The sequence below is a fragment of the Electrophorus electricus genome, chromosome 15 (genome assembly GCF_041902795.1).
Source record: "Electrophorus electricus isolate QZ-2024a chromosome 15, ASM4190279v1, whole genome shotgun sequence".
Classification (NCBI taxonomy): Eukaryota; Metazoa; Chordata; class Actinopteri; order Gymnotiformes; family Gymnotidae; genus Electrophorus; species Electrophorus electricus.
This window is the reverse complement of record NC_137511.1, coordinates 1,366,393-1,378,624: the sequence shown is the minus strand read 5'-3', so window position 1 is coordinate 1,378,624 and position 12,232 is coordinate 1,366,393. Positions and strand designations below refer to the sequence as shown.

The 12,232-nt window shown below is 51.6% G+C and overlaps 1 protein-coding gene across 6 annotated transcripts in view; it reads left to right on the top strand.

Moving 5' to 3' along the window:
- The window catches only part of jmjd1cb (jumonji domain containing 1Cb), an 80,620-nt gene that overhangs the window by 42,408 nt on the left and 25,980 nt on the right, over positions 1-12,232 (top strand). For 5 of the 6 annotated variants that reach the window (XM_081697382.1, XM_081697381.1, XM_035533798.2 and 2 more), the window contains exon 3: positions 10,822-10,935. In XM_081697382.1, the coding sequence (XP_081553508.1) occupies positions 10,822-10,935 (114 nt within the window). Of the gene's footprint in view, positions 1-5,262; positions 5,727-10,821; positions 10,936-12,232 lie in introns of those variants that run through there. The other variant, XM_081697383.1, reaches the window with a different exon arrangement.

The window sequence follows — 12,232 nt, the reverse complement described above, 5'->3', positions numbered from 1 at the left end:
TGAGTGAGGGAGAGGTGGACAGACTGCAGCTCCTAGGGTTACAGATGGAGAGGAGTAAGGCTTATACCCGGTCACCTCTGTGTGTGTGTGTGTCCGTGTGTGTCCGTGCGTGTCCGTGTGTCCGTGTGTTTGTGTGTTTGTTTGTTTATACACATTTTGTTTTATTTCCCACTACTGCCCCTATGTGTTGGTTTCTGTGATTCTCAGTAACCATTGGTTACATTGCACTCCCACTTCCTGGGGTGTGTGCCAGGGGCTAGGCCACAGGATCAAGCGTTCACCTCCCGCTTCCTCCGCCCTCACCTCCCACGTCCTCCCCATTCCACTTCACCATTCATCCAAGTAGCTACGACAACCATCTCCAACAACCAAAACATACTGGTGTCCCCTTACTTGTCAGGGAGGGAGGGAGGGAGGGAGAGAGAGAGAACGAACAGGTGTAGTGGTGATCTTGGCATGGAGGGCATTTCATCCCTGTCAGTCACTCTGCCTTAATCCTCTCATGCACACACATACACACACACACTACCAGGTAAAGATTACATCGCAGCATTGATCAGGGAAGAACAAGGTCCAGCCCTGGAAAAACTCCCCTGTCCACAGCATCCCTCCCCTTTCCACATTCCTTCCACATCATCATCTCCAACCCCCACCCCCCCACCCCCCGTCGCAGTGTGTCGATGCGTGACCTGGAAGCACTCCATCTCCTGACCTTACAGCTGGAGCTTCACCACAACATGCTAATTAGGCAAAGGTGCAGTAATCACAGCACAGGAGAACTGCCTCCCACCCCCTGCCCCCGCCGCCCTGTCAAAGAGAAGCGGCTAGAACTCTTCAGATCTTTATGCAGAGCAAGCTGGCCAGAGGATGGAGCTCTACTAGAAGAAATGACGTTGGAGATATAGCTGTGTTGGGTGGTGGAGCTGCGTTGGGTGGTAGAGTTGTGTTGGAGACCTTGCCAAGAGGGAAGCACCAGTATTGAATTTCTGGGTCAATAATGATAACTGTTCACTTCAGTTTGTTAAAATCCATCTCTGAAGTAAAGAGAGACAAACAAAGAGACAAACATAAAGCCAGTAGGGTCTGCTAAAATGAGATTCAAGAATGATCATCTAGTGTGGGTGTTCACCCTGGTGCGTTGGACAGAATACATGGCTGAGGCAGTGAAATGGAGTTTTACACTCACTTCAAAGTGGGTCAGCATCACAGAACCAGTAGTCTGTAGGTGTGTTTAAGATTAACGGAGTATTAACGATGCTTCCCAGTGTGTTCAAGTGATGTCAGCCACGTTACAACAGTGAGTTACTCGTTCAGTGCTTTCCACTCTGAGTAAATAAGCTACAGGCTTATTTCTTTAGAGAAATAAATCTTACTCTTTTCATTTGTTGTCCCTTTACTGAACATTAAAACAGCCTGGGGTGCACCTTCTCCCATCATAGAGAGCTTATAAACATGAAGGCATCACAGAAACCTTAAGTTCTTTTTGTGTGAAGCTTTGAAAAAGATGTGGAAGTTCTATTTTAGACAGGCTCCTGACCTTTCTTGTCAGGCCAGCCTTTCATGACCAGAGAGCTTTATCTTGCCTGTTACTGACACCAGCGGAGATGAGGAGTTTTCACCAAGTCCATTTGGTAGACTCCTGGGACATCTGGACATTTGGTACTGCATGTGGACCTGCTGTGTTGGACACCTCCCCTTTTCTTGTGATGGCTGCAGAAACAGAGTTTAGATGAATATTCTCCTTTTATGTGGCTGTGTGCGCGCCTGCTTGAAATATCGGAATAAGTTAAATAAAGGAGTGTAAAGATGTTCTGGAGCTCTTATGTACCGCCTGTTGGCTGTGTTTTATTTCAACTGTTGCATTGTTTGCGTACGTGTTCTGCGCTTATCCAGGTGGCTAACGTTAATCATGTTTCGGTGTAGCTGACATTAGATAGCAAGCAATGAGTGGCGTGTACGCATGCGCTGCATTTATTCTCAATAGCCATCTGCGTCATTTACTGAAAGCCTGGGGGGGGGGGGGGGGGTTGCTGAAATAGTCTTGTTTCGTGTGTGTGCAGTGTTGCTTAAGGTGTAAAAGTTCTATTACATGCCGTGTGCGTGTGTCTGTTGCTAGGGCCAGGTCTGTCTGAACCCATGACGCACTTTACTTGGCCGTAGGAGCTCACGCATTTGCTAAGTGGCTATCTAGTCACAGTTCCCTCTAGCTAACTTTAGCTAACAGGCAAGTGAGTGATGCCAGGGGGCATTTTGAGATACGCATGCGTACAACGCAATGCTTACCACCACGCAAATGCGTGGGGTCCCAGAAATCAGAGCGCCCCCTGCTGGCTAAAAGGGGCAAAACCCCCCAGATTAAAGGCGTTTTTCTTTCTTTCATCCTCTTTAGGGTGAGAATCAATTTTAGCTGCTCAGGATAAGCTGCTATTAGCAAGCCGACAGGCATTATGTAGCTGTGTGAGATGAAAGATCGGTCACGTTTTAACATATCAGTGATTTTCTTGGACACTGTAGTCAAGCACTGCAGGGAAAACCCTACAGTATAATTAGTGACTTAATCATACTTTCTCAAGTGTAAAATTAGGTGCTTTTTAGTCGTATGAGTGACTAATTCCCCACTGCTGAAATGTTCATAATGAGATCGTGTGTAGCACATTATTGTTGGCTGTGGCTTTAACAAAAATTCAGTATTTTGAGAGAATACAGAGCTGAGACAATCAGGTCTTAGCAATAGGACACTGAAGATCAATCAAATTTGGTTTTCATGTGATATTTCTAAGCATTTCAGATATGTACTGACACTTGTGTGAAAGATATTGTGTAGTGAATGGCAATATGGTTGTTTTTTTGTTTTTTTGTCTTATAAAACATTCTTATTTTCATTTTCCCAAGATGCTTTGGTCACCCCCCCCAAACTCCCCCCCCCCCCCGAAGCCTTAGACACTACTGTGAACTGGAATCATTTTAATACCAAAAACACTATAATACTGAAACGTTCCCACACCAGTTTGACCTCTTGAGGTGGAGTTTACAGACCGCTGTGAAGATGCTTGCTAATCTTGTCCTGTGGGATATGGTGAAGGGCTGAGCACTGGTTAACACCGGGGCACGTCCAGGTCATGTTTACTGTCATTTACAGCTGATGTCACAGCTTGAATCTGATGTCCAAGAAAAGCGCTTTGAAATGACACAGAGTGAAGCGGCCCATGCGGAGTTTGTCTTCGCTGTTTGTGGTTTGAATATGTAGATCAGTTCCCGTTCTGTCGGTCGTAGAATACAGGGACGCAGTATTTTGCAAGCGAAATAGGGAAATATTCTATATTGGCCCTGAATATTTCAACTTCCTTCTTACAGTGTTTCTTCTTCCTCCAGGGCTGCTTGGTCTGGTTTGGGGTAGGCAAGGACTTACTTTCTGCCAAGGAGTTGTGTGTGTTCCTTGCTTTGTGTTCTTTTGATCATAGGTTTGGTAGCTCAGACCAGAAGCTGGTATGTAAAAATACAAATCATGTTTAGATCACAATAACAACAACAACAAAAAAGACGTGAGCTGTGCTGCGTGTGCCATCACGACTGCATTTCTACTGTGAGGACGAGCAGGCTGGCACGTTAACGCAGCTTCTCAAAAGTCTCCTCTCAATCCTGGTGCGGAGGGGGCCGACGCCGCCATCGTCGTCATGTGGGTGGAGCGGAGCAGAATGCTGCGCTGCAGTCTGTGGGTTTCGGGGCCTCAGGTTTCAGACCGTGCTGCGTAGCTAAGTCTGCTCCTCATAGGTCACCTTGGCACAGGACGGTCTCAGAGCGCACACACGCACGCACGACAACCCTTTCCGCAGCCCTCTCCTGTGGGAAAATGGCTTCTTAGAGGCGTTTCTGTGTCTAGGGGTCTTCGGAGCGCTCGGCGCGTGGGTGTGTGATTCTGGGTCGTCTCCCGCCACTGCAGGAGAAAGCGTGCTTTGATCACGGAGGAGCGCTCGCAGCTGTTTGAGCATGACGACCCAGGTGCCAAGAGCATAGTACCGCATAGATGTTCTGGACTCCAGCAGGCTTCTGTTACATGCGCGTGCGCACACACACACACACACGCGCTCACACACAGCATTAATCTACTCTCGTTTCCTGTCTCTACCTGTTTTTCTGGGGAGGAGGCTCCCACTAACACGCAGTTCTCCAGTTCTGGGTCGTAAGCCTGTGGGACTCGTGTGGAATTATCATTCATCATTAGCTTTCACGCTGATCTGCGCCATCTGCACACCTCACCAGGTCACCCAGCGCCAAACTGTTCTCACTCAGGTCCTTTCCTCCATTGGACAGCACTGGGCACACATCTGTACCCCTCGAAGTGGCTGTGGTCAACAGAACACCCCCACTTCTGCGTCCAGGCTGCCATAGTCATCTCTAATACACACACAAACGCACACACACCCCTACTTCTCATTGAACCCATTAGAAGTGCACAGTGAGCCAAGGTCAGTGGACTAACTGAATGCCAATGTGTGTATAGGGGTCCGGTCAGCGCTGGGCCGGGCCAGGGGTGTAAGGTCGTGTTCCACAGGCATGCTGCCAGTCCAGAGAGAGCAGGCATCACCTGCCTGTTATCTGCTCTTCTGTGTGTGTGTGTGTGTGTGTGTGTGTGTGTGTGTGTGTGTGTGTGTGTGTGTGTGTCTCTGTATGCTAAAGCTCTGCTCTATTTTGTGAGTCATGCTGGAAGTAGCTGCCCAACCACCTGTGATGAGGGGAGATTAGTTACACTGTACACGGCACCGCCCCTTTCCTGGTGTATATATACACACACACACACACACACTCTCTGTCTCTTGGCATTTCACAGCTCCATGCCAAGAAGCTCGTTCCCTCTCCCTCCGGTGAGCGGCAGAAATGCTCACCCCGCGCCTCGCGTTCCAAGCTGAGAGGGGGAGGAGGAGGAGAGAAGGAGGTCCTGTACTCTCTCGTTCTTGTTTTTTTTCCCTCTGTGGGTCTGAAGAGCTTCCTGTTAGTACGAGTGTGTGTGTGTGTGTGCGCGTGTGCGTGTGCGGAGAACAGGCAAGTGGTTGTGTAACGGGCCCATGCAGGAAGCGGCCAGGCTGACCCAGTTCATGCCCAGTCCGAGTGCTGCTGTCTCCACGCCCCTCACTTTCATTCCCACCCCCCGAACAACAGGCCTCCTAGTAATGTGGCTCTGTGCAGGAGCTGGGACATGCACAGAAGGGGAGGGCGTGTATGTGTGTGTGTGTGTGTGTGTGTGTGTGTGTGTGTGTGTGTGAGAGAGAGAGAGACAGACTGAGAGCGAGGGGGGGAGAGAGAGAGAGAGCGAGAGAGAGAGAGAGAGCGGGGGAGGGAGGGAGCGACTCAATTTGCCTCCTTCCAGTCGTCCTCCTTGCCCTGTTTCCGAGAGCTCTGCGGCAGTCGTCTTTTTTTTTTTCCTCTCTCTCTCTCTCTCTCTCTCTCTCTCTCGTTCTTTCTTCCCCCTCTCCCTCTCCTTGGTCCACCACTTAAAATGTCTGCTATGCGGCCAGCACAGGAGTGAGCGCCATCTCCTCTCGACACTCGCGTCTCCTTTTAACGAGCACCGCGAGCCTACCACAGGAGACGCCTGCGTTTAGCTGCCTTCACCTCGCCTTCTGTCAGAGTCTGGACTCCGCCATCAACCGAGACCCCGTCGCCGGACCCCCCCCCACCTCGAGGAGCCTTCTTTCACGGCCGTCCAAGGCTGATGCTTCAGAACTGAGGTAAAAAGAAAACAGGAGACCTACCCCCCTCCCCTCCGGACTTGTTCCTGGCTGTTTCGATGGCTGTTTGGCAGAGCAGTATCTTAGCGCGGTTAACTCGGGCTCCGTTTTCGCCGTGTTCATGCCCTTCCCCTTGCCCGCCGTAAGATCTGGCCGAGGGGATGCGCGTTTTTTGGGGAGGGGGTGGTGTTGGGGCACGTGCGCTCATCTGCGTGCAGGATGTTTACCTGCCTGAGGCTCACACGGAGCTCTCTGCCGCGGTGTTGTGTCTGCAGCTGGGTGTTTGGCAGCTACACCCCCTTCACCTTTCAGAGAGACAGGGGCGTCCTTCCCACCGCTGGTGCTGGTCTAACCCTGGCTTACGGGCTGGCCTACCTGTTGGGTAATACTAGGCATCAGGCGGAGGGCCATTGCTGTTTATCTACCTCTCTGTGTGTGTGTGTGTGTGTGTGGGTGGCGGGGTGCTTGTTACAGGGGACTTTTTGAATCACTGCAGTGGATAGACAAACTGTGTGAGAGCGAGAGAGTGTGTGTGTGTGTGTGCGCGTGCATGTGTGCGTGTCTGCGTGCATGTGTGCGTGTGTGTATGTGTGTGTATAACCAGTGCAGCTGTGTGGAAAGTCCCTGTAGAGGTTGATGTTTTGGAGGGCCAGAGGCTTGTGAGGCTGAAGTGGGGGTTACAGCGCTGGGTCTGTCTGGAGGAGGGGGAAGTGTAGGTGTAGAACCAGCCAGTCAGATCCACAGAGAGCACATGAGTGTGTGTGTGCGTGCGCATATGTGTGTGTGTCAGCAGAAAGAGGTGGGGGCCGCTCTGAACTGAACTAAAACCCATTTAGCAAACAGCTCCTCAGTGTGGCTCTGTGCAGAATTATGAGGCTGTTTCTAATTCTGAGAGAGAGAGAGTGTGATGGGGAGAGTGAGAGAAGGAGTGATAGTGATAGAGGGAGAGAGTGAGAGAGGGAGTGATGGTGATAGTGAGAGGGAGAGAGTGCTCTCTAGATTCAGACTGCCCCGTCGCACCGCTGCTTGATTAAAGCACCTTTTCCTGTTGACTCTGCTGCAGAGGTCACTAGAGTTCACACTGGTCGGGGAGACTAAAGTGTGTTTGTGCTGCTAGTGGGTGTGATGAGGTGCTCATTGTGTCTTTGTGCACCCTACTGTGTGTGTGCGTGTGTGCGTGTGAGAGTATGTGTGTGCTAATATTTACTACTTCCATGCACTGTCAGTTTCTCAGAAGAAATAAAAGGTGGAAAGAAAGAGAATGTAACTAGTTCAAGCTCTCACACACACACACACACACTCGCATGCGCACACACAGACTCGCACGAATGCATGCACACACACTCTTGTGTTGTGTCAGTAATGTTCATGTGAGCTGTCAGTAGGCCGAGGTCCGTTGGATGTGCTCTTAAACACAGAAATGGCCCCAAAGCTTCACGGCTCCACCCAGGAATTCAGGGGAAAGGACTGAGTCCCAGTTGGGATGGAGCGCTAAACATAGCAGAGCTGCTTCAGTTGGCTCACACACACGCACACACGCAACCAGCACACCGAGCAGCACGGTACAGGGCTGTCGAGTGCTTGCCGAGGCATTTTCCACTGGCTTCCCCTTCCAAATCTTCAGTGGCCAGAGCACTGTGGGTGGAGCTCAGGATCAGGAGGCGTGGCCATGTGGGAGGCGGAGCTGTGCACAGCCGACGGGAACTGCACCCTTCTCCATCCTTTGATTCCGCTACAACAGAGCAGTTGTGTTCTTCCTTCCCCTCATGAAGCGACCCATTGTTGGTGCTTCAAATAGTGTGTGTGTGTGTGTGTGTGTGTGTGTGTGTGTGTGTGTGTGTGTGTGTGTGTGTGTGTGTGTGTGTGTGTCTGCAATTGAGGGTCACAATGAGATGAGAAAGATCCTCACTGTGTGTATTCATGACCACTTCACAGCAGGCTGGTCCGAGTTTGTGCTTACCTGCTCACTCAAACGCGTGTTTGTGTGACCGAGGCTCATATTCCACCATGACCTTCAGATAGCCGTGTCCCCTCTCCCCTCGTGCTGCCCACTCTGCTGATGTGGCAGCATGTGTACTCCCCATGTGTGATCTCTCCACGTCCCAGTGTGCTCAGCCTTATCAAATATTTACTGCCAGACACCAGGCCACCTCCCCTCCTCCCACCTCCCCTCTCGTTTTTGGAGACGCTTCTTATGCCCCCAGCACACACCTCTTTCCCCCAGCACACCCCTCCTTCTGTGTGCACTTGCCTTTTTTTTTGCCTGAACTAGATGAGAGGTGTGTGTGTGTGTGTGTGTGTGTGTGTGTGTGTGCCTGTATGTGTGTGTGTGTGTGCCTGTATGTGTGTGTCTGTGCCTGTATGTGTGTGTGTCTGTGCCTGTATGTGTCTGTGCCTGTATGTGTGTGTGTCTGTGCCTGTATGTGTGTGTGTCTGTGCCTGTATGTGTGTGTGTGTGTTTGTGTGTGTATGTGTGTGTGTGTGTGTGTTTGTGTGTGTATGTGTGTGTGTATGTGTTTGTGTGTGTGTGTGTGTATGTGTATGTGTATGTGTGCACTGGCAAGTGAGAGGTAGCTCCCTGATGACGTGCAGCAGATGTGACCTGAATTGTGACGCCACGAGAAAGTGTGTCTGTAGTGCCCGTTCGCGTGTGTGCGCGTCTGTGTGTGTGTGTTTAAGACTTCAAAATCCTGTGGGTGGGCAGTTTTTGTTGTTGTTATTGTTGTTATTGTTGTTATTGTTGTTATTATCGTTGAAGGTTCAGTTTTCTCTAGACAGGCACTAACGGTTATCATATCTGATCAGCACTGGCGTTTGTTGTACGGAGGTCGTGTGGATGTTTGGTGAACTCTGGCCCACAGTGCTATGAAACCACATCACACGTTCACCTGCACCAAACCTGAAGGCTCTTCCGCCTCCTACACCCCCGCCCCCCCCCACTCTGTGCATGCCTCTCACAGCTGTGCACTCCTCTACCTCCCGGAGGTTTACACCGTGTGCTCCGTTAAGACGTCTCGATCTGGCACGGCGGTCCTATATTTATCTGCCCCAGAAGCAGGGCGTCGTTAGCGGCTGGCCTTGTTTCAGCCCTGCACACACAGAGCAGCGCTATGTCAGCTTCCACCGCTGGCTCCGCCCCCAGCCCACCTCCGCCTGCTCTGTCGCCTCCCTCGTGAGTGCCGCGTTCACTCCAGGCTGAAAACCAATACCACGAGGCAGTGCTGTTGCTCACCTCTGTGATGTTACCAGATATACCCCCTCCACAACCTCCACCCCCTCCCTCTCCAGGGACTTTATTCAAGTGTGAATAGTGAATAGCGGCGCGTTGTAATTAAACTGGCAGTAATACTTAAGAGTTTTATTACAGCATGTCAGGATGTGGAAGTCGTGCCAATCGCATCTATCTATCTAACCACCGCCCCCCCCCCGCACCCCCGCTCCGCTGCCACCCACCCAAAACTAGCCATGCACGGCCTGCTGTTTTTCATGCACTTATTTTAGCAAAGTTATCGTGTCCTTCACGGCTGGTACACTCACACGCACCACCCCTTCTCCCAGTGTCACTCTGTGAAGGGGCGTGCGTGTGTGAAGGGGCGTGCGTTGACCCGCCAGGTGTCTGTGGACACCATGATGGTGCAGTGACACTGGAGAGCAGCGACCATGTCTCAGATTTCCTTTACGTCCTGACTAGAGTTTCATCTGTGTATGACCCGAATCAGTGATGAGGCGTTTGTTGGGCTCACAGGAGTTTGCCAGAAGAGGTTTGGAATGCGTGCACATAAAGCCCTGTAATTGGTTAGGTGTGGCGTGCATGCACATAAAGCTCTGTGATTGGTCAGCATTTACACCTGAACAAGGTGATCCTGAGTTTTAATAGTTCTTCTATTTGTGGCACTGCAAGAAATTTAAAAACTGACAATCTTGAACAAAATAGTGGTGTTTAGTCAGTTGTAGGGCCTGTAGAGTTTACTGACTGTAGAGTGCGATCCCTAAACATGAGCAGACTCTGGGGAACATCCCACTGGTGTGTGTGACAACAGCTATTTATGGCTTTAGATCTCATGTTGCCTGTCCAGTTACCATAGATTACACTGTAAGTAGATGTCTGTGAGGCCAAGAAAACAGCTGACCATAAACACACGCGCACACACACACACGCGCACACACACAGGCTCAAGGCCCAGTGTCTAATGTCAAGGCGAGATCCTGTCCTCTCCTTTTATGCAGACATAAGCATTATAATGTCCCCTACACTGCAGCCCCAGGGTATTTATACTGCCTCAGCTGTGGTGGACTGTGGAGGGTACTGGGGGATTACTGAGGGCTACTAGAGGGTGCTGGGGTTACTGAGGGGAACTAGAGAGTGCTGGGGGTTACTGCAGGGAACTACAGCGAACAGAGGTTTACTGGGGTACTACAGCGTACGAGGGGGGGGGGGGATATTTAATGTGGTATTGAAGGTATTGAATCCAGAGTGTGTTCTGCTAACGCAGCTTGGCCCAGTTCTAATTCTGGTTCCAGCTTGGTGCGGCTACTAGAGACCAGTGCGTCACCCAGCGGAGCTGTGATCCTTACGGGGAACGTTGGGGATGCGAGTGAACGTAAATGATGCACACAGGCTTGTTTGTGTGTGGCTTGACTGTCATCTCTCTGCCTCCGTGTGCAGATGTCTCACGGTGGAGTTCGGAGTGCTGCGTCCCTCTCTCTCCCTGGCACTGCAGAGGAAATGGTCTTCACACTCCAGCCTGTTCGAAGTCTTTTTCCCCCAAAGCGGCACAAAACCATCTGTCTTTTATGGTGTTGACGATTTAAGAGGAAATCTTGCTTAATGTCTGTTACTAATACACACATGTGCACGTTCGCGAAAACACGCGCACACACACACACACACACACACACACACACGTGACTGGGTCTTAGATGCTGGTGATGCTCAATCCTGCAGCCACAGTGATGGGTGGTGACATCAGAGCCTGTTCATAGAGCCCAGGGGAGGAGAGGGGTGCGCATCAAAACCTCAACGCTCAGCATTCTGCTTGAGGTGCCGATGCCGCGTGTGCTAACGGCCCGTATGCTTCTCGCCCCCCCGCCACAGACGTTCAGGCCTCTGGTGGGCAAGACCGTGCTGGGCTCCGTCATCGCCGTTGAGTTCTTCTCCGACAGACAGCTGGACTTCCTGACCGACGACGACGCCTGCCAGCCCTATCAGGTGAGCCCTGCCTGCGTATGCCTGCATGTGCGTGGACATACATATGTTGGCCTACAGGTCACAGCGCTGCTGTTCAACCTTCTCATTAAGCCACTGTGTTCAGCTCTTTATCGCAGATGGAGTGTGTGTGTGTGTGTGTGTGTGTGTGTGTGTGTGTGTGTGTGTGTGTGTGTAGAAGGGCATATCTCTGCTGCTAGTTTTCTATGTGTGCCACTTTCCTAACAATGCAGTCGTAGGCACCATTTGCTGAGCAGTTAATGAAATGCCATCTGTCTGCAAGCTGCAAACCTCCCACCCCACCCCCGCACCCCCACCCCCAACAGCAGGCACAGGGCCTGGACACACAGGGAGCTGCACCATCCAGGTCGGGCCTCTCTGGCGCCCGGCCCTGCCCATGCCATCTCTCCACCCGTGTTTAGTGATCCTAACCACAGAGTGCTGTGATGTCTCTTCTAACCTCGCTGCTGGGAATCACACGGTCATAGGTCACGAGAACGGCCGCCTCGGTTTAAAGGGCCGGCGAGCACACGTGTGGGTGAAGTGTGCCGTGTGCAGTGTTTTCAGATTAATGAACCAAACGGATGCGTCTCTGTCTCCACTCCTGCAGGGCAACTGTAGAACCTGTTTTCATTCTGCCTGTGTGGAACACTGTGTTCTTGTCAGACTGCCTGGCCTTTAAAAAAAGAACACGTTCTCTCTCCCTCTCTCACACACTCACTCACACACACACACACACACACACACACACTGGCTCACAGCAGACAGAGCTGTAATGTGAAAGCCATCAGGCTGTGTAGGGAGAGCGAGCCTTTAAACACGCAGCTCTGCACGGCCCCCACATCCACCAGGCCAGTCAGCAAGGGCAGCACACGCACCCCCAAAGCCATGCCCCTGCCCCGCCCCCTCCCACCATGGCTCCACCACGGCATGCGGCGTGTGCTTGACCGTGCTGTTCCATTCCACCTTCTGTTCTTCTTTCCAGTCAGCCGTTCAGTTTATTTTCCCCACCATCAACATTTCTGTCCCTCCTCCTGCTGGTCCTCATCACCCAGTGCCCGCTGCCTGCCCACCGAGGTGCCGCAGTTCTACAACCCTGCGCAGACACGCTGGGGGGGGGGGTTAGTGGGGTAGGGGGCAAGTCGTCACAGTCCCAACAGGAATAACGGCAACAATAGGACCTCTATGTCTCAGTCCAACTGACTGGAGCTCTGGAGGAGGACGAGGAGGGTGAGGAAGATGGAGTGATATGGAGTGGGGGGGGACTGAGTGTGAAAAAGTGAGCATTGTTGAAGCATGG